This window comes from Sinocyclocheilus anshuiensis, unplaced genomic scaffold (genome assembly GCF_001515605.1).
Source record: "Sinocyclocheilus anshuiensis isolate Anshui unplaced genomic scaffold, SAMN03320099.WGS_v1.1 scaffold1205, whole genome shotgun sequence".
NCBI classification, from domain to species: Eukaryota; Metazoa; Chordata; class Actinopteri; order Cypriniformes; family Cyprinidae; genus Sinocyclocheilus; species Sinocyclocheilus anshuiensis.
The window spans coordinates 111,694-137,362 of record NW_015552611.1 but is presented as its reverse complement, the minus strand read 5'-3'; the positions used below and the strand labels follow the sequence as shown (position 1 = coordinate 137,362).

Genomic DNA, 25,669 nt, shown 5'->3' with positions numbered 1-25,669 from the left:
CAGCGTCTAATTGGTCAAGACACCATTTGGGATGTGTCCAACAGCCCGGTTTAAATACTCAGGACACCATCAAATCGTGCTTTTAGGTTTTTTTCCCTTGCCTTTTTGCCACTGCGTTTTGACGCTGCTTTTTTTAGCGCTCTTTGAGCGTGCTCTGGCTTACACGCCAGCTGCTCCTCTAAAACCATGAGGGGAAACGCCACCTAGTCTCGTCAAACTTTACTCTTTTCTTTCTTTTACTTTAGTTTCTCTTCTTTTCCGTTGAGAGTTTTGTGTTCTGAGTTAAGTTTTGTCTCCGAGTTCACCTCGAGTCTGTGATCGCCTCAAAACTTCAACCAGCCCACAACTCCACATCTTCAGCCAACGTTTCTTCCAATCAATTCTTTGTCAAGTGTATCATATTCTTGTTATAGAAATCATGTCCAAAATTGTACTCTGCAAGAGCGGGAAAAACTCGGACCATGTGACTGATAAGATAACATTTGATTTATGAATTGGGAGGAGAAATATACAACACCCTGAGCAAAGACGACATCTAATTGGTCAAAACACCATTTGGGAGGTGTCCAAAACCCAGTTTAAATACTCAGGACACCATCAAATTAGGCTTTTTAGCTTTTAGCTTTTCGCTTCTAGCCTTTTTGCCACCGCGTTTTGATGCTGCTTTTTAGTGCTCTTTGAGTGTGCTCTGGCTTACACGTCAGCAGCTCCTCTAAAACCATGAGGAGAAAACCCATCTAGTCTCATTACTTCTATTCTTCTACTTTAATTTCTTTTCTTTTCCGTTGAGAGTTTTGTGTTCTGAGTTAAGTTTTGTCTCCGAGTTCACCTCGAGTCTGTGATCGCCTCAAAACTTCAACCATCCCACAACTCCGCATCTTCAGCCAACGCCCAACAACTGGCTTCCCAAGACATCACTTCAACGACTACTGAACCTCCAGCCAATCAGCAACCTCTGGAAACCCCCCTTTTCTGCAACGACACAATGGAACCCCTTTACACAGGCAACGCAAGTACCTCCAGATTCGAGCTGAACTGGTGCATTTAATATAAATTTTAACCTCATTGAGGAACTCAATTCAAGGGTTCATTAAGTGATTGATGGTTGTTCAGGTCTATGCAATTGCACATACTGCTGTAAACTTGGGATTTCACATTTTCATTCTCTTAAACTCATTCTTTCCTCACTTTCTCTCTTCCTGCAACTTGTATGAATGTGTGAGTGCGTGTGTTTATGTGTTAGATTAGTTCATATTGGCTTAGATTTAGCCAATAAAGTCTTATTCATACTGAAAAGAGAAGTATCTTGTGTTTTGTGATTACAAGTTAATGTCTTAAACTGCCGATCTTGTTACTGTGCTAATAAATAGTGTTTTCACTATACTTTGGATATTAATATCCATTGCAGAATTGATGTTATACGAATCGCTGGCCGACTCAGTGATCAGCCGTAAAACAGTGATTCTGTCCAAATTCCCTATAAAATCATAAATGATTCCCTTTGAGCTAAATTTACCTGTTTCTCTTACATTGCTTATATACTGTATATCATAAAATAACTAGTGAAACATCTATAATAACAGTGAAATTGTGTATACATATATATATACATACATACACACACATACACATATATTTAACCCTATTCATATATATATATATATATATATATATATATCCATAAACCTAACCCTATGTTTCAACGGTTTTCATTTTATGAACTTACATATTTTAATATATATACTTTATAAAGTTATATAAGACTTCATAAAATCAATTTTTAAGGTGTTCTTATTCTAGAGAGTATTTTACACAAATCTGTTTTTTAAACCATAATTTTAGTCCACTTTCTAGGAAGAGAAAGACTGTAATTTGTAAGCGCTACAAAATTAAGCGAGGTTAATGTTTAAACAAAATCAATAAATCTGCCAATTAGGTCAGAAAAAGAAACTTATTTTCCCTTTGAATTAAGTTGATTTTTTCAGACTCCATTGGCAGATATTTGTTCTTGTCTTAAGCATAAACTCACTTCATTTTGATTAATTTCCCAGAAAACAAATCATTGTGCTTCTCAACTAAATGTATCTTGATTCAAGGATGTTTAGATGTTTTCACTGGAAAACAAGACAAAAGTACTGAGGAAGAACATCACTTTCTGCAGTGGATGTGCATTCACTGCACTAGGCTACAGATGTTAGTCTCAAAACTAACTGAAATCTGTGATTTGATGTCAGACGAGTCTCTCACCTCCCACTTGGTCTCTTCCAGTCTGGGCAGGATATCGGCCTGCTCCTTCCTGAAGTCCAAGCACTTCTTCTCCAGCTCCTCTCTCTGAGCGAGCAGCAGCGTCATCTCGTCCTGCAGCCGCCGTTTGTCCTGCTGCAGACGGGCGATCTGTGCCTGCAGGGCCTGCTGGGTGCGCTGGGCCCGTCGGGTCACCTGCTGCAGACGCCCGGTGTAGTTCTGCCTCAGCTCCTCCATCTCATGCTCCCACACGCGCTGCTTCTCCTCGAACACCTGCACGATGGCCGCCTCGCTCTGGTCCAGGTTTCGCCGCATGTGAATCACCTGCGAGGAGGGCAGGGCGGCCGAAACACACGAAACACAAGCTTGATTTCATGCATTGTTGCATGCTCATGTCATGCGTCTGATTGCAATACTTAATGCAACTTTGCATAATCTTCTTCTATATCTAGCTACATGAATAACAGCACATCTCAAGAAAAATCTAATAATAATAATCTAATAATGTAAAATGCATGCAGAAAGCATATATGTACAACAGAATCGTGTTTTTGCTTTCATGTCTGCATTTGCATACTTGCATAGAGAATGCTTCTGACCTTATTGGCAGGTGATGCTACTTTTTGGAGCAATAAAAACAGATTATAACTTTGTTAACAATAAAAATGGTTGCTCTGTTTATAGTCAAACAATATTTCTACTAAACCAAAGGACCTTTCTAGGTGAAAATGTTCCATATATGATTAGTGAAACTCGCTGACATACTTTCACACTTTTGGTATGCAAAATTAAATAAATTAAAATAAATAAGTATCCAATGGTGTATTCAAAATAATAATAATAATAATAATAATAAAGATTTTAAAAATCCAATGGTGTATGTACAATTAAAGAAACTGAAAAAAAAAAAAAAAATGTAATGGTGTATGTAAAATGAAACAAATAAATACAAATTATTTGAAAAATATCCAATGGTGTATGTAAAATTACAATAAAAAATAATAATTAAATAACATCCAATTTTGAAGGCAAAATAAATAAAAAAAAAACAATGGTGTATGCAATATTAAAGTAATTGAAAATAAATACATTAATTAAAAAAAATAAACCAATGGTGTATGCAAAAAAAATAAAAAAGTGAATAAAAAAATCCAGTTTATGCAAAACGAAATAAATTTAAAAAATAAAAATAAAATAATTAAAAATATCCAATGGTGTATGCAAAACTAAAGAAATGTAAAAAAAAAAAAAAAGCATGCAAAATTAAAGAAATTTAAAAAAACATATACATACTGGTGCATGCAGAATTAAAAAAAATAAATAAATAAAAAGATGAAGATCACAAGTTTTGCAATCTTGAATTTTGTCTACAATTATAAACGGTTTACAAGACAAGGTGACAAAAGCATTCTGCAGGTGGCACATGGTAAATTAATACATATATAATGCTAATGAATTTACAAAGTTCTTTCACCTCACTTACTTCTTGTTCTCTCTCCCACAGACGCTCCTCCAGGTCCTGAATAACGTCGTCGGAGGATGGAGAGGGTCTCAGGGGCGCTGGAGCGTCGCTCAGGTGACTAAGTCTCTGGTACGAGGAGGAGCTCTTGCCTGAGGAGGAGCGGCCGCTGTCGGAGGCGCTGAGGCCGTTCTGGTAGCCCGGCTTGTCCAGTTTGTCCAGGGCGATGGTGCCCAGCCGGTTGATGTGACTGGTGGAGGCACTGAGGGGTCCGAGCGCGGGCGGCGGGCCGTAGCTGGAGCCCGTGTACGTGGGCAGACTGGTCAGAGAGTTCCTCCCGGAGTCCGACAGACTGCCCTGTCCAGCCCGGCCCGCATCGGCGTGTGTCCCGCGGCTGCCGGGACTGTCCTGGTCCCACTGTGGGCCGGACGCGTTTGTACCCCCCTTCTCGCCTCCGCTGCCGCTGCTGCCCGGACCGCCGGCCATCCCGGAGCTGGACTGCAGGGGAGACACCAGGTTCTGCATGCTGTGAAAGCTCTTGGGCACCACGGGTTTGAAGGCTGATGGACGCACCAGAGAGTCATTGGTCTGCAGAGACAGAAATTCATCTGAATGGTGACATCAAATACAGAATTTATTTTTTTGTTATTTTGTATAAACAATATTATAAAACGGAGAGTTCCGGTCCTTGATTCTGATTGGCTGAGCTGCGTTCGAAGCTGTTGTAAATTACTCTACAAACACACACCTTTGTTTACGTTTGTCTGTTGCTCGGCAACCACTTTGTTGCAACCACAACTGATTCTGAGGAGCTACATTGTTTGGCTGAAGAATATGTTTTTTATTAAAGTGGTCATATGATGCGATTTCAAGTTTTCCTAGGAGGGACTTTGTAGAAAACGAAGCGTTTGAGAGAGGCGGGGCATAGAGGACCTACAATAATGTACAGTATTTGAAAAATAATGTGTTTTTTGAACATTAAAGCATGTCAACATATTCTGTTACACCAAATACACAAAATAATGATCTTTAAAAAAGCATCATATGACCCCTTTAATATCATTACACTTTATTTGCTCTGTTTTATTCTGTGAAACCTTACTACGTATATGGAATAACTGTTTTATAAAAAGCAATAAGCCCTGTGAAGCCGTGGTTTACAGTGAATTTATAACAGCTAAGGGGGTTTTAGGCCCTCCGCTTCGCGTCGTTAATAATTCACTGTAAATCACGGCTTCTTGGGGCTTATTGCTTTATTTTAGTATAACTATATGTTAATATTTTTAATTACCTTATTATTTTTATATTTTCAGTTTTCATAAAAATGTTACTTTAAGTTTAATGATTTTTTATGTGCTTTTGTCATTTTTAGTTTGTGTATATAGTATATATATATTCTTTTTAGATTTAACATATATTTTATTTCAGTTTTAGTTCTGATCATTTTAGTACTGCAACTCATTTTAGTTAGTTGCCAAGGCAACATTTAGTTGAAAGTTGAAATTATAGGATAAGTTATAATAATGGGATAAAATTCATAATTATGACACAAAATGTCAAAATTATGAGATGCTTAGTCATAATTATGAGATAAAATTCATAATTATGACATAAAGAGTTGAAATTATGACATAAATCAAAATTATAGTAGTCAAGAACTGTCCTAATTATGACTCTTTGGCCTGGCTTCACAGATAGGGCTTAGACTAAGCCAGGTTTAGGCCATAGTTCAATTAGGATATTTTAGTAATTTTTATAAACGTGTCTTAGAAAAAAACATTACTGGTTTGCATCTTGAGACAAAACAAAGGCGCTGATATATTTTAAGATAATCAGTGCAAGTTTCTTTCAGTTGAATCATCTCAGACTTACATTTTAGTCTAGGACTAGGCTTAAGCCTTCTCTGTGAAACCTGAAACCATAGGGAAACCTATGATTTAGTAACTATTAGGGTTGCAAAGGGGTGGAAACTTTCCGGTAAATTTCCAGAAACTTTCCAAAAATCCCTGGAATATTCCAAAAAATCCTGGAATGTTTCCAAAATTTACTGGAAAATTTTCACCTTTTTGCAACCCTCATCTCATAATTTCGCTTTTTATATTGTAATTTTAAATCATCAAAGCAGAGCTTCTTAAATGTATGTGCTGTGAGGCTAAAGGGTTATATTCTAAACGCTGCACTGCTTGCATCTCCTCCTGAACACGGCCGTTGCTGGCGTACCTGTGCATGCTCGAGTTTTCCCGAGACGGGCAGGATGTTGGGCGGGTTGTGATTATCGGGTTTGGCTTTGCTCTTGTCCTTGTGCTGCGGCTGCGGTGGAGCTTGATGGCTGCCGTTCTTGTCATTGTTCAGCATGATTTTGTTCCCGCACAGGTCCAGACTCTCTCCGCGCCTGTGTCCTTCCCTCCGCGCCCCGTTGGCAAACACCACATTGGAAACCAGCCTCTCGCCGTTGAGCGTCTGCTGGCGGTTGGCGTTGTGTGCCGCGGCGTGTTCTGTTTGGGCGTGGTTGCGAGCGTTAGCATGGAAATCCCTCTCGGCGTTGTAGCTGTGCTCGTCGGCGGAGACGCCCTTGGTTTTGGTGCTGGGGCCGGGGATGCGCTCGGCGCTGAAGCTTCGGTCATCGAGGCGCCGGCGGGTCGAGGCGGGAGGCAGTGCGGCCACCAGTGGGCCATTGGGGGTGGTGCGGGTGCCCACGCTACGCATTGTGATCGGCCGCTGACTGGAGGCCCCGCTCCCTACGCTGCCCATGCCAGGAGCCTCGAGTGCTTCACTCCGCCGCCCACAGTGCCAGCACACAGGGGCATGAAGGGGAAGTGAGCCGGGTCACACACACTGCAACACAACAGACTGCATTAGTAGCTCTTCACAAGATATAGCACTATATTGCTTTTTCAATTGGGTCGTTCCGTGTCAACTCAACCAAAGGTCGCCAGCTTAGATTTTTGATTTTGTTAATATTTGTTCTTGTGAAAGAAATGCATAAATGAATAAGAAGGACAAAATATTAAATGTCATGGATGTATATTTACATCCATGGGTGGTCAAAACGACAATTTTCACCTGAGATTCAGAGTCAAAATATAAGAGGTAAAAATGATTTAAGTAAGATGGCAGCATCATGTTATTTTTACACAGAGGTTAGTAGGTCTATTAATAAAATCAGTTGACTTTAGTAATCTTTGTTGCAATATATGCCAGTGGTGACAGTTCAAAAATGAAAAAAAAGAAACTTTTCAAGTTTTTCACCAAAGTTTGCATGCCTGTATCTCAAAAAGTATTAAAGTTATCTTAACGTCCTTTTAGATTTTGGGTCTTAACAAACACTTCTTTCACTATCTTAATTTTTAAGGCCCTGTATGGTTCAGTTCCAGAGATATTGGTATTTACCCCCCTGCAATTTGGCTCTAAATCTCAGTGAAAATTGTCATTTTGACCCCCTCTACAAAATAGCGGATGAAATGGCTTTCATCACCATTTATGTTGGTCTTTCTTCAGAAAAAATATTAACAAAATCAAAAATTGGAGCTGGGGAAGTTTCTGAAATTTGGTTGATTTGACAAGGAATGACCCAACTGTAATATACTATATTATAGAAATCTTAAAGGGAGAAGGGCGACTAGAAGGATGACACCAGCCAATCTGATTTAATGAGATCGCTACTATAAAAATGCTAAGTCATAATTTATATTTTATGTAACTTACTGTACATTCTATAAATTATATTTTATAAATAATTTATATTTTAAGCCATACTATTATTATATGTGTTTACCTGCATTTCATGTGACCATTAACTGACATTAGAGAACCATGAATATTGATTCTTAAAAATATTGATAAATTATTGAAATATTAACTTAAAGAACTTTGAGGTCAAAGGAGTTTGGCTGACAAAAAAAGTTTCACACCACTGTAAAGATGAAACCAGTCGATCTGATTCACTAAATCATGTGTTCAGCAACATTTTTGCACTTAAAGGGATAGTTCACGCACACCTGAAAATTCTGTCATAATTCACTCATCCTCAAGTTGCTCCAAACCTGTGTGAGTTTCTTTCTTCTGTTAAACATAAAATAAATTATTTTGAAGAATGTGGGTAACCAAACAGTTGTTAGTAGCCATTGACTTCCATAGTATGAGCAATAATATTATGGAAGTCAATGGAGACCAGAAATTCATACAGGTTTGAGACAATCTGAGGATGAGTCAATGATGACAGAGTTTTTATTTTTGGGTGAACTATCCCTTTAAGTGCACAAATGTTGCTGAACACACAATTTAGTGAATCAAACCTTTATTTGTCAGCCGAACCATTTTGACCTTAAACATGTTATTGAAGTTAATATTTCTATCATTTTCACGGTTCTCTGATGCCGGTTAATGATCACATGTAAAAAAATATATATATATACATTTTTATGAGTCAGAATATAAATTATAAAATATAATTTATAGAATATGAATTATTTAAATTATAACTAAATTATGATTCGTGTAAAACAACAATTCCCAGACTGTTTTGTAAGTCAAGCCTATTTGAGCTGAAATATTATTTTGAATATTTTATCAACACATTAACATGCTTGTGGTTCTCTGATGTTGGTTAATTGTCACATTCAGGTAAACAAATAAAATAATTGCATGACTTACAATATAAATTATTAAATATAATTTATAGGATACAAATTATATAAAATATAAACTATTACTTAGAATGTCATAACTTTGACTTTTTATTTCATAATTATCTCATAAAATCAGATTGACATTTTTGTCAGCTGAACCCAGCTGAGCTGAAATATGTTCTGAGATGAGATTTGAAGTTAATATTTTACTAATTTATCAACACATTTGCATGTTGATGGTTAATGGTCACATGACATTCAGGTAAACAAATAAAATATTTAACTATTTTTTTAGTATGTTAGTTTTAAATTATTTCTTTTCATTTTAATTTATTTCAAATACAATATTTAATATTTTTTAGTGTTTTATTTTGATTGTTTTCTTTTAAAATTATTTCTTTCTATGATTTATTTAATTACACTCTTCAAAATAGAGGGTTCTCACAGGGATGCCATAGAAGGTGATCCTAAAAAAACCTTTCAGCCTTCAGTTCTTAAAAGAACAATTTTTTTTTTCTTAGTGTGAACAACATTTTAATAATCTAAAGAACCTTTTTCCATTATAAAGAATCTTTTGTGCAATGGAAAGATTCAATGGATGTTACAGTTCTCCAATGAACCATCGATGCCAATAAAGAACCTTTATTTTTAAGAATGTATTAGTTTTGGGAAAATCTGCTGTAAACTAAGGTTTAAAGTTGCTCTCTATTAGGCCATTCACACAGAATGTGTTATTTAATTTTAAAAATGCAGTGTAATGAAAAAAAGTGAGTTTATGACTTTTTTAACTTCTTAACTTGAGCACTGCGTTTTTAGAACAGCTCTTCATCCACAAGATGCTGCAAAAGATATGTTTACACAAGAAAAAACAGTGCAGCGGAATGCAGAAATGTCAATCACCACACAACTAGCTGCTTTATAATAATATTACATTTGCAGCATTACGAGAATAAAATGCAACCAATGTGGCCGTGCATGTACCTCATGTATAGTATCAAAAATACAGTTCAAGTGGAATAAATGGATATTATACTGACAGCTCAAGAGAAAGGAAATAGTTGTAAATAACAACATACGTGCGTCCCTCGAGAGTTAAAAAAAGCTGAATGTTTATCAGACCTCTCAAAAACCTGACTGCAAGATCTCATGCCAACAAATGAAAGAAAACGACAGTGCATGTGTGTGTGTGAGGTGTGTAAACATCAACACGGATCTGTTTCAGCGAAACTATCCCAACTATGATGATATCTGGAGTTAAACATTAACCAAACACAGAGCAAATCTGACATGACTCTGATTGTGATTGTAAATCCTGAACGGAGGCAGCAAAAATTACTATTCAGATCTCTGCTATTTTCATTTGTGAAAATAAATTGCATACATATCCTTATTTCCCAGTATGAATGCAATTTATGTGATATTTATGTCAATCAAACTCAACATTCACTATAATTGCATGCTTGATTTGCTCTTACTCTTGTGTGAATCATAAAACCATTTATGAATTGCACTATATGAAGAAAAAATTACAGGTTGCTCTTTCATTTCTGAGATTTAGTTGAGTCAAACAGCTGATAAAAACATCACAAGTAATCCACAGCACTGCAGTCCATCAGTTAACATCTGGAGAAGACAAAAGCTGAAACACATCCAGCATTAAGATGCTTTTAACTAAAATACATTGAGTCCATAATAACGTGAAAAAGTGTTCTGGTCTGAATCAGGAGAGAAATCTGCACAGATCAAGCAGCGTTTAAACCGCTCTAAACAAATATGTGGCTGGATTTTGATGTGAGAGACAACAGGAAATTAACTTTTTCACTAGAGGAAGAGTTATTATGGATTATGCACTCATATTTTAGTGAAAAAAAGTCTTAATGCTGGATTTGTTTCAGCTTTTGTCTTCTCCAGATGTTAACTGATGGTCTGGAGTGCTGTGGATTACTTGTGGATTATTGTGATGTTTTTATCAGCTGTTTGGACTCTCATTCTGACGGCACCCATTCACATCCATTGGTGAGCAAGTGATGCAATGCTACATTTCTCCAAATCTGATGAAGAAATAAACTCATCCGAATCTTGGATGATCTGAGGGTGAGGACAGTTTCAGCACATTTTCATTTTTGGAAATGTTTTGATACCATAATTTTACCATGGTACTTCTTTGAAAGGGTAACATAGGATACAATGTATCCATAAGACTGTAGCATCATTCAACATTCAAAATAAAATCACACATGACTGCTCAGCTCTCTTGTCTCATGCACATGGATCTATATCACAGCATTTTAATGCACATGGAGGATTTCCCTATCTGAATATCGTGGTATTTACACAGCCCTCCGAGGCACTTTGAAGAATACCACAATACTACCATTGTGCATGTCCAACATTATTGTGCTTTTGTAAGGTAACACGCAGTTTTTACATGAACTCTCTCCCAGAGCGATGCAAGCGCATTGAGACGGTCAGTGCTGCTGATGGTGTGCAGCAGCATCACTGGCCCAGCAGAGCTCTGGATCAGATCAGCACTGGCACGTGCCTCTACTACCCGCTCCAGCACAGTCAGTCACTCACAGGCATTACATCATCGCTCTCATGCTTCATACATCCCAACACACATTAAAGATTGCCATCCTAATTACATCAGCCTCAGCCACTCCATCAATAATGCAAGATCAGATTCACGGCATCACTGCATAACAAGCATCTGCGAATCAACGCAAATGCATGGATGTAAACATGCAGTGCAGCAGAATGACACACTGTGTTGATGCATCACACTCACACACCGCAGTGCATTTCAAAGAAAACACACACGACTGGAAAAAAAAACGAGAGTGGAGCGTGAGATGGAGGCCTGTACACAAACAGCCCACAATATGCACTAAAAAAGCATCTTCACCTGCAGAAGCGGCTCGTCATCTATTGACAGTGAATCAGTGAATGCAGTGAATGCGGGCCTAGTGATGCTACTAACCAGCAGATGCTCGGATGCATTCAACAGGCTGCGTTTATCATAACATAAAACGCTGTGTGCCTCCATTTAACAGAGAGAGACGGCAGCAGTGCAGGACGCAGTGGCGCTACAGCAGCAGCAGCACAATGGAGAGCCAGCGTTCACCTGACTACAGCACGAAGCATCCACTAGCTTTGCCTCTTATTATATAATGCGTGTTACCGCTCATGCAAAATGATGCATCACTGCATCCGCATCCCTCCATAACAACAGCAGCAGCAGCAGCATCCAGCGCGCCGCGTCTCCATCACTCACACGCATACTCACTGTCTCACCGCGGATCCGTCTGTCTGCGTTCGGATGCTGCTCTGCTCTGCTGCTGCGGCGTGAACGAACGTGTGAAGCCGCGCGATGCGTTGCCGCTGACGCCCGCGACGGAGATGAAGCGCGCGCGCAGCAGCTGAGACACACCAACCTGCGCCCCGCCCCTTTCGGACGCGGTCGGACACGCCCCCTTCTGCAGGACACGCCCCCTTTCAGGATGATGAGCAAGAAAACCAACAGTTAATCAATCTATACTATAAAATGTAAAAGATTCTCCAGAGGGCGGATTCGCGAAAAAAGAATACAATTCGTCTAGAATTCCCATTAATAACGCTGCTGTTTAAGGTAAGAATAAAGATGAGTCTATTTTGTGGTCACAAAAACATTTCTTAGGAATGTTATCTTTATTATTTCTCAACACTGTTCTAAAGGCAAAACCTAAGAATTTGAATTCTTCTCCTTAAAAAAAAAAAAAGAAAAATCATCAACCTCTTCAAATTAGATTTACCTCCAACTTAACAAAAAAAATCATTAGACTGTACTTAGAAACATTAATTTTGCCTAATTATTATTATTATTACTTTTTTTTTAAGTGTGTCTAAATTATGCTGAAATTATGCTCTAACTCTACTTAAACTTAATTACTAGAAAATCACAGGCAAACCTGTAAAAAAAATAGTATAATTAAAATAAAAATTGACATGCAACTGAATTGCTTTTCAGGTTAAACTGTACAATAAGGCTTGATTTGCTAACAATTACTAAATGTTAATTTCTACATTCAATAATACATTTTTAAACAAAAATGTAATGCACTTAACATGAACAATTGGTGAAAAAGTGTTCTGGTCTGAATCAGGAGAGAAATCTGCACAGATCAAGCAGCGTTTAAACCGCTCTAAACAAATATGTGGCTGGATTTTGATGTGAGAGACAACAGGAAATTAACTTTTTCACTAGAGGAAGAGTTATTATGGATTATGCACTCATATTTTAGTGAAAAAAAGTCTTAATGCTGGATTTGTTTCAGCTTTTGTCTTCTCCAGATGTTAACTGATGGTCTGGAGTGCTGTGGATTACTTGTGGATTATTGTGATGTTTTTATCAGCTGTTTGGACTCTCATTCTGACGGCACCCATTCACATCCATTGGTGAGCAAGTGATGCAATGCTACATTTCTCCAAATCTGATGAAGAAATAAACTCATCCGAATCTTGGATGATCTGAGGGTGAGGACAGTTTCAGCACATTTTCATTTTTGGAAATGTTTTGATACCATAATTTTACCATGGTACTTCTTTGAAAGGGTAACATAGGATACAATGTATCCATAAGACTGTAGCATCATTCAACATTCAAAATAAAATCACACATGACTGCTCAGCTCTCTTGTCTCATGCACATGGATCTATATCACAGCATTTTAATGCACATGGAGGATTTCCCTATCTGAATATCGTGGTATTTACACAGCCCTCCGAGGCACTTTGAAGAATACCACAATACTACCATTGTGCATGTCCAACATTATTGTGCTTTTGTAAGGTAACACGCAGTTTTTACATGAACTCTCTCCCAGAGCGATGCAAGCGCATTGAGACGGTCAGTGCTGCTGATGGTGTGCAGCAGCATCACCGGCCCAGCAGAGCTCTGGATCAGATCAGCACTGGCACGTGCCTCTACTACCCGCTCCAGCACAGTCAGTCACTCACAGGCATTACATCATCGCTCTCATGCTTCATACATCCCAACACACATTAAAGATTGCCATCCTAATTACATCAGCCTCAGCCACTCCATCAATAATGCAAGATCAGATTCACGGCATCACTGCATAACAAGCATCTGCGAATCAACGCAAATGCATGGATGTAAACATGCAGTGCAGCAGAATGACACACTGTGTTGATGCATCACACTCACACACCGCAGTGCATTTCAAAGAAAACACACACGACTGGAAAAAAAAACGAGAGTGGAGCGTGAGATGGAGGCCTGTACACAAACAGCCCACAATATGCACTAAAAAAGCATCTTCACCTGCAGAAGCGGCTCGTCATCTATTGACAGTGAATCAGTGAATGCAGTGAATGCGGGCCTAGTGATGCTACTAACCAGCAGATGCTCGGATGCATTCAACAGGCTGCGTTTATCATAACATAAAACGCTGTGTGCCTCCATTTAACAGAGAGAGACGGCAGCAGTGCAGGACGCAGTGGCGCTACAGCAGCAGCAGCACAATGGAGAGCCAGCGTTCACCTGACTACAGCACGAAGCATCCACTAGCTTTGCCTCTTATTATATAATGCGTGTTACCGCTCATGCAAAATGATGCATCACTGCATCCGCATCCCTCCATAACAACAGCAGCAGCAGCAGCATCCAGCGCGCCGCGTCTCCATCACTCACACGCATACTCACTGTCTCACCGCGGATCCGTCTGTCTGCGTTCGGATGCTGCTCTGCTCTGCTGCTGCGGCGTGAACGAACGTGTGAAGCCGCGCGATGCGTTGCCGCTGACGCCCGCGACGGAGATGAAGCGCGCGCGCAGCAGCTGAGACACACCAACCTGCGCCCCGCCCCTTTCGGACGCGGTCGGACACGCCCCCTTCTGCAGGACACGCCCCCTTTCAGGATGATGAGCAAGAAAACCAACAGTTAATCAATCTATACTATAAAATGTAAAAGATTCTCCAGAGGGCGGATTCGCGAAAAAAGAATACAATTCGTCTAGAATTCCCATTAATAACGCTGCTGTTTAAGGTAAGAATAAAGATGAGTCTATTTTGTGGTCACAAAAACATTTCTTAGGAATGTTATCTTTATTATTTCTCAACACTGTTCTAAAGGCAAAACCTAAGAATTTGAATTCTTCTCCTTAAAAAAAAAAAAAGAAAAATCATCAACCTCTTCAAATTAGATTTACCTCCAACTTAACAAAAAAAATCATTAGACTGTACTTAGAAACATTAATTTTGCCTAATTATTATTATTATTACTTTTTTTTTAAGTGTGTCTAAATTATGCTGAAATTATGCTCTAACTCTACTTAAACTTAATTACTAGAAAATCACAGGCAAACCTGTAAAAAAAATAGTATAATTAAAATAAAAATTGACATGCAACTGAATTGCTTTTCAGGTTAAACTGTACAATAAGGCTTGATTTGCTAACAATTACTAAATGTTAATTTCTACATTCAATAATACATTTTTAAACAAAAATGTAATGCACTTAACATGAACAATTGTATTTTTATGAACTAAAAGGTTAATAAATGCTATATATATATATATATATTGCTCATAATTAGTTCATGTTAACTGATGCATTAAATACTGTTAACACATGAGACTTTATTGCAGTGTTGCTGTTTTTCATTAAAGGAAATAAAGTGAGATTGTTGAATTGTTCAAAGCATTTTCTTCATATAAGTCTTTTGCAACAGTAAACGTCAATTCAACAGACATAAACAGCATCAGAATGAACATTCATGGTATATGCATGCAAAACACATTCACAATCAAGAAACATTTGAGAGGATCAATGCTTGTTCGGTAGCAGAAGCAGCACACATTTCCTCATATACAGTCCTGTCAGTGCACACATCAGTACTAAAGGCTTAACTTTAGTGTTACTCATGGTTTAACACGCACAACTCACACTTACACTAGACTGAAGACAACCGAAAAACGTCACGTTATAATAAAACCATCAAATGTTTATCATCTCATATCTCGCTCTCCGTTCACAAATTGGTCGGTGACATCAACAACTTCTCAAGGTTACTATGGCGATGGTCTCCATCCAACTGGAGCAGAAGCTGGTGTCATGTGACGGAGAACGAGGTGCTGATGGAGTCTAATTAGAGAGAGAGCTGAGAAATTAAGGCACAGCATGATTCCACTGCTGTTCACTTGAGATGCATTTTCAACAGGAAGATCTGTGTGCTTCTATATCAGTCCAGATCATTGAGGAGTGCTATATACATCAACTTTGAAACAGAAACTCATTTTAAAAAATGGCTTCACACAAATACATAAACACTAACTGTATTAATCCTCTTCAGACTCGGTCCTAGTAGCCTCACAGTGTTTGACATGTCTCTGTTATTATATTCTTCATAGGACAAATGAAATATTACAGCGAAGCATGCGGTGAGATTCATTAAAGATGCACATGAATGAGATTTACTCATGCTGCTCAAACCTGTATGACGTTCAAGCTCAAGAACTTGTCCAAACATTAATCTAAACATTCATAAAAAATAGTCCATATGTTTTGTGTTATATTAAGTTTTCTGACTTTATAAGACATTTTGAGTGGAAATCAGAATAGGGTTATTTTAGTATCATTATACTATTTTTGTTAATATTTTGAATTGATTTAATTTTTATATTTTCTGTTTTCACTTTAATTTTAAAGTTTTAGCGATTTTATTGTTTTTTTTGTTGTTGTTGCAATTTTTACATTTTAATATGTCTATGTAGTTTTAATGATTTTTTATTAGTCTAAGTTTATTTAGATTTTATTTATTTCAGAAAATAAGAACGAAAACAAGAAAAGTTGACGTGGAAACTATCTGAAATTAAATACGTTTTTTATATATATATATATATATATATATTTTTTTTTTTTTTTTTCAGTTAATGATTATTTTATTTCAAGTAGGGTTGCAAAAAAGACAGAAAATTTCTGGAAAATTTCCGGAAACTTTGGAAATTTTGAAAACGTGCTGGGATTTTTTGGAAACTTTCTGAAAGTTTTTGCAAATGCAACACTAACTTCAAGTAACAGACCGTTGTTTTTTTAAGGTCTTACTTTCAGTCTTAGTTGACTATAATTACCGTGGAACAGAACCACATTTAAGTCAATATTCACTGATAATCTTCCTGTCAATGAGAAGAAAGAAAGTCAAACAGGTTTGAACAACACGAGGTTGAGTAAATGATGACAGAACTGTAATTTTGGGTTGAACGACATCCTAATTCCAGTAAAATACTAGAATATCAAATAAATGGAGAAAAATGGTGCAATATTATTCAGGTTAAAAGAGGGAATACAAATACAGCATGAACAGAAACACAAAACAAAACAGAAAACTGAAAGGTTGAACTCGTCATAATCAATGTTAGCTACACTGTGACATGACAGGAAGTGACTAATAAATAAAGTGTAAAGCTTGTTGATCTTTTTTTCAGATCTGTCACGTTACAAATAAACACTCTTCCAGGAAGCTCAAGGCACGTTGAGGATTGCGGTTTGATTTGTTTACTAGTTTCTCTACAGAAATCACACCACTGATCGCCCTGAATATGTTAGTTTTCACACTTGAGTCAAAAAGTGAAGTGAAAAAGAATTCAGTTCTGTTTGCATTCACATTGTGTGTGGACTAGAAAGTGGATTCCGATCACAGTTTAGTCAATCTGAATGCTGATCGGGTCTCAGTCCACTTTCTGTTCACAATGTAGTTGTTTGATACCTGGGCAACTGGATTATATTGAGTATTATATGCATTTACGTGTATATTGAATAACAAAGATTATGCATTATAATATGTTGGGATGGTTTGGATGGAGCGTTCGTTTATAAGTGAGCATAAGCGCTCTCAAAACCCTCAAAAGTGGTTTCTGTATTTGGTCCGAAAGCAGAGAAAACCTGCACAGATTATATATCGCAGAATTATTTCACTGCAGGTAACTGAAGGATCTCATGCTGCCTTCAAGTCATGTCAGAAAGACTACATTTCCCATAATTCTCTGCAGTAGAATGAAATACACGGATAGAGACGCTCCTTAAGTTCAACAAAATGCCTCCGGTGTTTGTCAGTAAGTGCAAAAGAGTGCCCAACACTTCTATTTTATTCTGACCAAATGCACATTATTTCATTAATATGTTTTCTGAACTCATGAATAGGATCCAGCAGGACTTGAAGGCAGCATCAGTGTGTATTTGTGCTCCTCTCTTTGGTTCCTGCCACAGCATCAGTGAGGTGAATATACAACATTAACTGAATTTGAATTGAATTAGCAAACAGGATTCAGAAATGCCAATTAAGTAGAATTAAAACGGAATTAAATTCATTACATTTTATACAACAAATTACCCATAAACATGTTCTCATCACACAACATTTTAAGAAACATTTGATGATGCTACTAATATTTTTAGAATGAAGAAATGTGTATTTAATTCATATACAGCAGCTGTGAAAAAAAGCGTTTTTTCACTCAAGTCACTTAAAAATGTCTGAATGTCATATATTACTAATGTGAATCTAATTGTAAAGTCCCACCAAATTAAATGTGATTTTATGAATCATTACAGTAAAAGACTTCATTTCCCAGAATGCTGCAGTTTACCCCGAGGCTAAAATATCGAGCCAAATTATCTGAAAACAACCTGGTGCTTTAACAATATTAGAAAAAAATGTGCTGTACATATCAGCAACTAAATTAGTCTAAATTAATGACATAATTAAATTAAACATGTTTTCACTGTTGTGTGATTGTTGAATTTCTTTGAATTGTAATTTAATTAAATTAACAAATCCTGTCAATTCTACATCCCAGCTAACAAAAATATGTTCTAAGAACATTTCGCTAACGTTCCAATTAAGTTATTTCTGAACATTTCAAATGGCCAGTTTTTAAACTTTTGAAATCATTTTGGAACATTCCATTTGAATCATTTTGAAAACATTATACGAGAATGTTACTTTTGAATGTTCTCGGAATGTTTTGAAACAGGCGGTAACATTTAAAAAAAACGTTGGTTGAACATCCAGCTCAAACATTTCAGAAAATGATGTATAAGGGTCAAAGACGAAAAAGGGTTTAAGCATAAAAACAGTAAGTGTAATACTGCTTTAAATTGTTGTTTTTCCCCCCCCAAAAAAATATGTAAAAGTTTTCTGTTTAATTTAATTGCAATTTTATTTTGTTTTGTTTTTCTGAGCAAAAAATAAATATCATACATTTTTCCCTGATTTACAGAAGACACCCACTAAAATATCATTCAGTGTAACAATCTTGTCAGGCATATTTACAACAAAAATCAATTTATGACATATTAAAAGACTAATTACTTTCACCCCAAATACTAATTAGTTGCAATTTAAATTTTCCACTATCCTAGGTTTTGCCCATTTGTCAGTAAGAATTTTTTTACTCATTTAAAACTCAATAAAATGTTATATGCTCTCTTATTCTTTTATATATTTTAATATGTACACGTCAGAATAAGCATGTTATTTGAATTTTTACATAAATATCGTGTTACACTGAATGACAATGTAACATTATTTCAACCAAATTTTGACATTTTATTCTCCAAAAACTTTACTGAAAAGTAGAAAACTTTACTCACATTTAATGTGCTTTCTATGGACATAAAATCACTTTTGTAAATTTCTTTTGATGCGGACATCTTAACGTCTTTGACCCATTCATGTTTTGAGAACATTATTAAAGACTAGATAACTTTGAACTAACGTTCTATTAATGTTACTGTTCATAACTTTGAGAGATCCTGTATGCTGTGATCAATTCAATTCAAATTCACACTCATGAACCGAAAGGAGCCGATTCTTAAATTCTGCACACACTCCGGAGATCACCAGATCACACAGCAGCTCTTCTTCAGTGTTCTGTCATTAGAAATGAAGTGCATAACCCTGTCTGTTTACTCCTGCCTCTCAGCTCCACCAATCAAAGGCTCCGTGTCGCTGTCCGCTCCATCCACGCTCAGGTACTCACGGGGCCTGATGGGTTCAGGACGACCCTTGAGGGCCAAAGTGCACGCTATGACGGAGAAGAACAGGCCCACCATCTCGATGTAAAAGCTTTCTCCTGCAGACATGCAGAGGGCCGGGTGGCTTTCAGTCTTCCCTCGCTGCAGGTTGTGTTCAATCACACTCATACAGGCCGCACACACAGCCAAAACCGCCACGCAGAAGAACGCTGAGGGGAAATGTGCGAAACACACGTTAGTCAAAGAAAGCTACACTTCAGGTTCACACCAGGCCAGAAATGATGCATTTCTCTGTCCACTGCTGCATTACTGTAATTCCAGAGACTAAAACTGATTGCAGTATCATACTAGTTTCACCATTTCTGCTTCTTGACTTATTTGATCAAACTATCACAAGTAAAGACATTTTTACACAAAATTACAATATTTGGTCGAGATACAACTATTTGAAAATCTGGAATCTGAGGGTGCAAAAAAAAATCTAAATATTGAGAAAATCATCTTTAAAGTTGTTCAAATGAAGTTCTTAGCAATGCATATTACTAATCAAAAATTAAGTTTTGATATATTTGCAGTAGGAAATTTACAAAATATCTTCATGGAACATGATCTTTACTTAATATCCTAATGATTTTTGGCATAAAAGAGAAATGTATAATTTTGACCCATACAATGTATTGTTGGCTATTGCTACAAATATCCCCCAGCGACTTAAGACTGCAGGGACACATATAAGAATGAAACAATCAAAATTAAACACTTACAAAAAAGATTAAATAATCTATTTGTTTAGCTGCATGTCATGTGACCATTAACTAACATCAGAGAAGCGTGAACATATGAATGCGTTGTTAAATTATTGAAATATTAACTTAAATTATCAGAGCGACTTAAAGTAATAATTTAACCCAAATGAGCTGAGCGACTAAAGTTTAAAGCTAAACACCACAGGTTAAGATGGTCAAAATTTCAACTAATAGATATCACTATAATTCCCTAGTTAGCTAATCACAGCACATTAAAACAATTACTATTTATTACAAGTTTTCTGAAATTTTATGTTTTAATATGCAAGTTATGCATTATCTAATTAATTATGCACTAATTTGCATCAATTGGATGAAGCCAGATTCTAAGTTCTTGTTTGATTTTGCTGACATATTAAAAGTTTTTCCAGGGGGAAAAACTTTATCACTTTTTATCACTCCATAAATCAGAAAATACTGTCAACAGACAGAACATAATACATTTTTATTTCATAATAGATATAGTAATAAAACTGTAAATGTTGGTGTTCGTAAAAGCTGCTGAAGCGGAGAAACAAACTCTGGGCTATATGCATTAGAATTGAAATCTACAGATGCAAATAGATAAAGTGCAATAAAATAAACACTTAAAGTTGTATTTTGGAAGTTTTCTTTCCACTAGTCTGAATGAAGGCATGCTATTAAAGCAAAATAGAGCTTAAAACTGACCAGTGCATGAAAAAAAACACAGGTTTTGCCTGTAGTGACGTGACATGTGGCCAAGTATGGTGACCCATACTTGGAATTAGTGCTCTGCATTTATCCCATCCTAAGTGCACACACACACAGTAGTGTCTTGCCTTAATGCATACTGAGTTATGAAACAAGAACAGAAGAAAAAAAAACTGCATCAATCATCCATAAAATAATTCTTAACGGCATAATATCTGACCCTGGAGCACAAAAGCAGTCTTAAGTCGCTGGGGTATATTTGTAGCAATAGCCAACAATACATTGTATGGGTCACAATTATACATTTTTCTTTTATGCCAAAAATCATTAGGATATTAAGTAAAGATCATGTTCCATGAAGATATTTTGTAAATTTCCTCCTGCAAATATATCAAAACTTAATGTTTGATTAGTAATATGCATTGCTAAGAACTTCATTTGAACAACTTTAAAGATGATTTTCTCAATATTTAGATTTTTTTGCACCCACAGATTCCAGATTTTCAAATAGTTGTATCTCAACCAAATATTGTCCTATCCTAACAAACCATACATCAGTGGAAAGCTTATTTATTCAGCTTTCAGATGATGTATACATCTCAATTTCACAAAATTGACCCTTATGACTGACATTTATGTAAGCCTGGATTTAAGAACAATTTACCACAGTGCAGTGAGTTTGAGTTTAACGTGAGGCACCTGTAGAGACGTGCAGTAACGTCACCAGCTTTGAGTGAGTGCCAGCTGCTGCGAGGAAATCCAGCAGGAAAGAGGAACTGGAAAACAGGACGGCGCTGTAGCAAAGAACAGCTAGAGAGTACAGCAGCCACATTCCCCATCCGTGAAGCCCACCCAACGGACCTCCGGCAGACAAAACCAAACAAAACCCATTATTATACACAGTTCATCGCGCTGTGCTGTTACTGCATGCAGAGGATCGCATTCATCGCCTTCATATTTTACAATACACAACTCAAGTCGAAGAGTTAGTATAGCTCTTGCATCAGTGTCTCAGCAATGGATGCTCTGCAGTGAATGGGTGCCGTCAGAATGAGAGTCCAAACAGCTGATAAAAACATCATAATAATCCACAAATAATCCACAGCACTCCAGTCCATCAGTTAACATCTGGAGAAGACAAAAGCTGAAACTAATCCAGCATTAAGACGTTTTTAACTCAAATCCGAGTCTATAATCCATAATAACGCTTCCTGCAGTGAAAAAGTGCATCTGCTGTTGTCTCTCACATCAAATTTGTTTAGAGCTGTTTAAACGCTGCTTGATCTGTGCAGATTTCTCTCCTGATTCACACCAGAACACTTTTTCACATTATTATGGACTCAATGTATTTTAGTTAAAAACGTCTTAATGACGGATTTGTTTCAGCTTTTGTCTTCTCCAGATGTTAACTGATGGACTGGAGTGGTGTGGATTACTTGTGGATTATTGTGATGTTTTTATCAGCTGTTTGGACTCTCATTCTGACGGCACCCATTCACTTGCAGTGAGCAAGTGATGCAATGCTGCATTTCTCCAAATCTGACGAAGAAACAAACTCATCCTGATCTCGGATGACCTGAGGTTGTTTACAGCGATAAACAGAGCTATAAGATCACACCTGTGTCTGTGAGGTTCTGATACGCGTGTAGAGTGAAGGCCACACCGTAGATGAGTTTGCTGCTCGAATCAGAGCAGTTCTGGACCTGGATCCAGTTGGGATCCGCGATAGACGTGCACAGCGACACCAGCGTGAAGCACTGGCACACGGCTGCAGGGGTCAACGCCAGGGTCATGCTGATCTGAGGACCACATGCAATTAAACGATGAGCACGTGAGAAAAGAGGCACAGATTAGTGCATCTTCTGTAGAAACTATTCAAAGGAAAAATGGACGACTCACCTTATCCGCATTTGTTTTTGCACACTTTGAGCGTTTATGGTTCCTCATAAACAGAGTAACTTTGGAGAAAGAGCAATGAAACACCAGCAATATTACTGTGCGGACCCGTGACTCTCACACAATAAAGTGCATTCATGCGAGGGAGACCGGGGCTAGTTGTCACACTATATATTTCAGAGAATAATTCTCATGATATAACTAAGAATGTATATACAAAGTATTTTAAAATAAATTATTGCACATTTACACAGGACTCCAGTGTGTTATTTAATTATATATTATTTAAATATATTAATAACATAATTACATACCAACCCAGTTTTGGCCTAAAGAATATGTAATTGACATAAAATTACAGCACGTGACAACCTGACCATGTGACAACTAACCCCGGTCTCTACCATCTCATTTAAAAAAATTAAATTAAGCATTACAAATCATTTGAGAATAACAAAACCAAAACAAGATCCAAATCCAGATTAATAACAATACGTGACGTCACTGCATGAAAACGATGTTTCTCACCTTGTCGCTTTCAGTCGAAGAATCGCTCGCAACATTATAATTTGTAAACGACACACATTAATGCATTCAGACATTCTGTGTGCACTGGCGCTCTCGTCCTGCTGCGGAATGAAGAAACTCAGTCTGTCTACGTGTAAAACTCCGCTCACGTTATTGACATGTCCAGTAAATAAAAACTCATCGCGTCGGATTAAAACGCAGAAGGTCCCGAGAAGAGCCGAGCCAACGTGGAAGTACACAAAGAGCACTGCGCATGCGCAGCTCACACAGCGCCCTCTACAGGTGCGCCGCAGAATCTCATATCCACACATTTAGCTCAGATAAAAAAAATACAATAAATAAAAGTATGATTCAGGCTTCAAAGGTTAGATTTAACTGTATTAAATTACAAGCTGCTGATATGCGAGTTATTCTGGAATGGCTGTGTTTATGTGTAAACTACCTCATAAATAATCACAAACAAAATCAAATAAAATCTGATTTGTTACATTGTTGCATTTTGTGGTTTACACGATTTGTCTCTTTTTAGTCTCATTAAGAATCACATCATGCCCAGCTTTCAACTGTATTGAGAAGATTTCATTCATTTTTCCACTTACAATATGTATGATTTAATTAATAGGCTACTTTTATTAGCTGAAGTTAGTATAAATGTAAATATGGGGAAATAAGCCTTTGTTTTGAATTTGGTAGTACAGCAATACCTAAAAACTATAGTATGTTTGAACAAAAATATGTTAATTTTTGTAAACAATTTAATGTTTTTATTCAACTTTTTTATTTCTATCTTTATTTCTATTTATTTTTTACTGTTTATCGTAATGTTCCTCTGGCTATATCTGTAGGCTACATCTTTAAAACCAAAAAAAAATAAAAATCAGTGCAAAATGAAAATCTGGAAATTAGTGTCACAAGCCGAACAACCAGCACACTATTATAAACCCTGGCAGGAATAACACTGTGCTCCCATATACATGCTCTCGGTCTCTCTCAGAAACACGCTGGGTAGAACTAAAATAAAGACCAGCTAGTTTAAGAAAAACAAGTAAAATGAGAAAAGAAGCAATAAAAGTTTAAATTGTCACTTGTTTTTTGTGCTTTTTGCCATTTTATTTGACGGCAGTCAAGAGCGAGAGGAAAACACAGTTTCTGACCAATAAATATCCATGACTTTTTGAGTTGTTTTAAATGACCAGATAAGCTGTTCTACAAATCATTTAAGAACTATTACAGCATTTCTATGCAATGATATACTGCAGAGCTGAATATTACTAGAAAAATATACATTTAAGCATTTAGCAGACACTTTTATCCAAAGCACGACTGAGGGAATCCTGTTTAAAGTGTGTGTGTGTGTATAACAATAATAACATAAAATCTCCTTCTCTGCCTCTGAAAACGAGTCGTCTGTATTAGCCTCAAGCTATTTCATAAAGTGATTGAGATGACAGCAGACATGGCTGTATCTACGGTAAATGATGCTTATAGAGTGAAGTAAGGGAAATTAGATTAGGAAATTAGCGCTGTACGCTGGTTCTGACATGACGTAGACTGTAAATGATATAATGCATCCCGCTTTATTTACAAGTCCTTGTGATGAAAACAGCATTCTGGGCTCCTCCAGGAGGTTCATGCGCTGCTCTGGAGCTCAGGCGTGAGGTTTATGAGGGTGTTGCTGGCTTGAACGAGGTCTGAGATGGAGACTCTTCCTCTCTTCTTCACGAACTGAGCCACAGCGTTCAGCTCCTCCGGCGTGATGAAAATAAACTTCCCTCGGTCATCGATCACTCCTGCACAAACACATGAGATTATATTAGTCACTGGGTTATTTTGGAGCGGTCATTAACATGTTCATCGAGTGCATCTAATTATAAAAAACAACATTAAAAATGTATGCATTTGTAAATTCTGTAATAAGGAATTGAAGTACCTCTAGTGTGACACCTTATGATCTTAAAAAAAACAGTAAGATGCAAAAGCAATGGCCAAATGACATCCACGTGACTTTTTAAATATGCCAACAATTACACAAATGCACACAAAATGTGACGTGTTTCATATGAAAGGCTCCTAATTCTAACTCAAAAACACCAGAATTATTAAAGTTAACTAAAACTGACACTAAAACCATTGAAAACAATTAACTCAAAAAAATTCAACTTATTTTATTTCAGCTTATTTTATTTCTCATTTTTATTTAGTTTAACCTGATGTACTTAAATAACTACAACTAAAACTGAAATAAAAGTGAATAAAAACTAAATGGTCATTTAAAAAAAAAAAGACAGACAGAAAGATAGACAGACAGACAGACAGACAGAATAGATAGATAAGATATTTACGGCAGAGGGTATTTCTTCCACATTAGTTTTGGTGGTAGAGTCTGATAGACAGGTTTATG

General features: G+C 37.0%; 3 protein-coding genes across 3 annotated transcripts in view; all 3 read right to left on the bottom strand.

The window, feature by feature from the left end:
* Positions 1-11,731, bottom strand: part of LOC107665914 (leucine zipper putative tumor suppressor 3-like) — an 18,395-nt gene extending 6,664 nt beyond the window's left edge. The window contains exons 1-4 of the mRNA XM_016456978.1: positions 11,618-11,731; positions 5,924-6,538; positions 3,719-4,291; positions 2,248-2,568 (exon numbers count right to left, since the gene is read on the bottom strand). Of these exons, the coding sequence (XP_016312464.1) occupies positions 2,248-2,568; positions 3,719-4,291; positions 5,924-6,454 (1,425 nt within the window). The 5' untranslated portion in view covers positions 6,455-6,538; positions 11,618-11,731. The remainder of the gene's footprint in view (positions 1-2,247; positions 2,569-3,718; positions 4,292-5,923; positions 6,539-11,617) is intronic.
* A 7,412-nt stretch (positions 11,732-19,143) lies between these two features.
* On the bottom strand, positions 19,144-23,349 carry LOC107665913 (uncharacterized). The gene is made up of 5 exons (XM_016456977.1): positions 23,269-23,349; positions 22,744-22,802; positions 22,463-22,643; positions 21,544-21,705; positions 19,144-19,575 (listed from the first exon to the last, which is right to left on the bottom strand). Exons 2-5 carry the CDS (start codon positions 22,789-22,791, stop codon positions 19,298-19,300), a joined length of 669 nt encoding a protein of 222 aa, XP_016312463.1. The 5' UTR covers positions 22,792-22,802; positions 23,269-23,349; the 3' UTR covers positions 19,144-19,297.
* An 837-nt stretch (positions 23,350-24,186) lies between these two features.
* The window catches only part of ddrgk1 (DDRGK domain containing 1), a 6,949-nt gene continuing 5,466 nt past the window's right edge, over positions 24,187-25,669 (bottom strand). Inside the window, exon 5 of the mRNA XM_016456975.1 lies at positions 24,187-25,101. Coding sequence (XP_016312461.1) covers positions 24,898-25,101 — 204 coding nt within the window. The 3' untranslated portion in view covers positions 24,187-24,897. The remainder of the gene's footprint in view (positions 25,102-25,669) is intronic.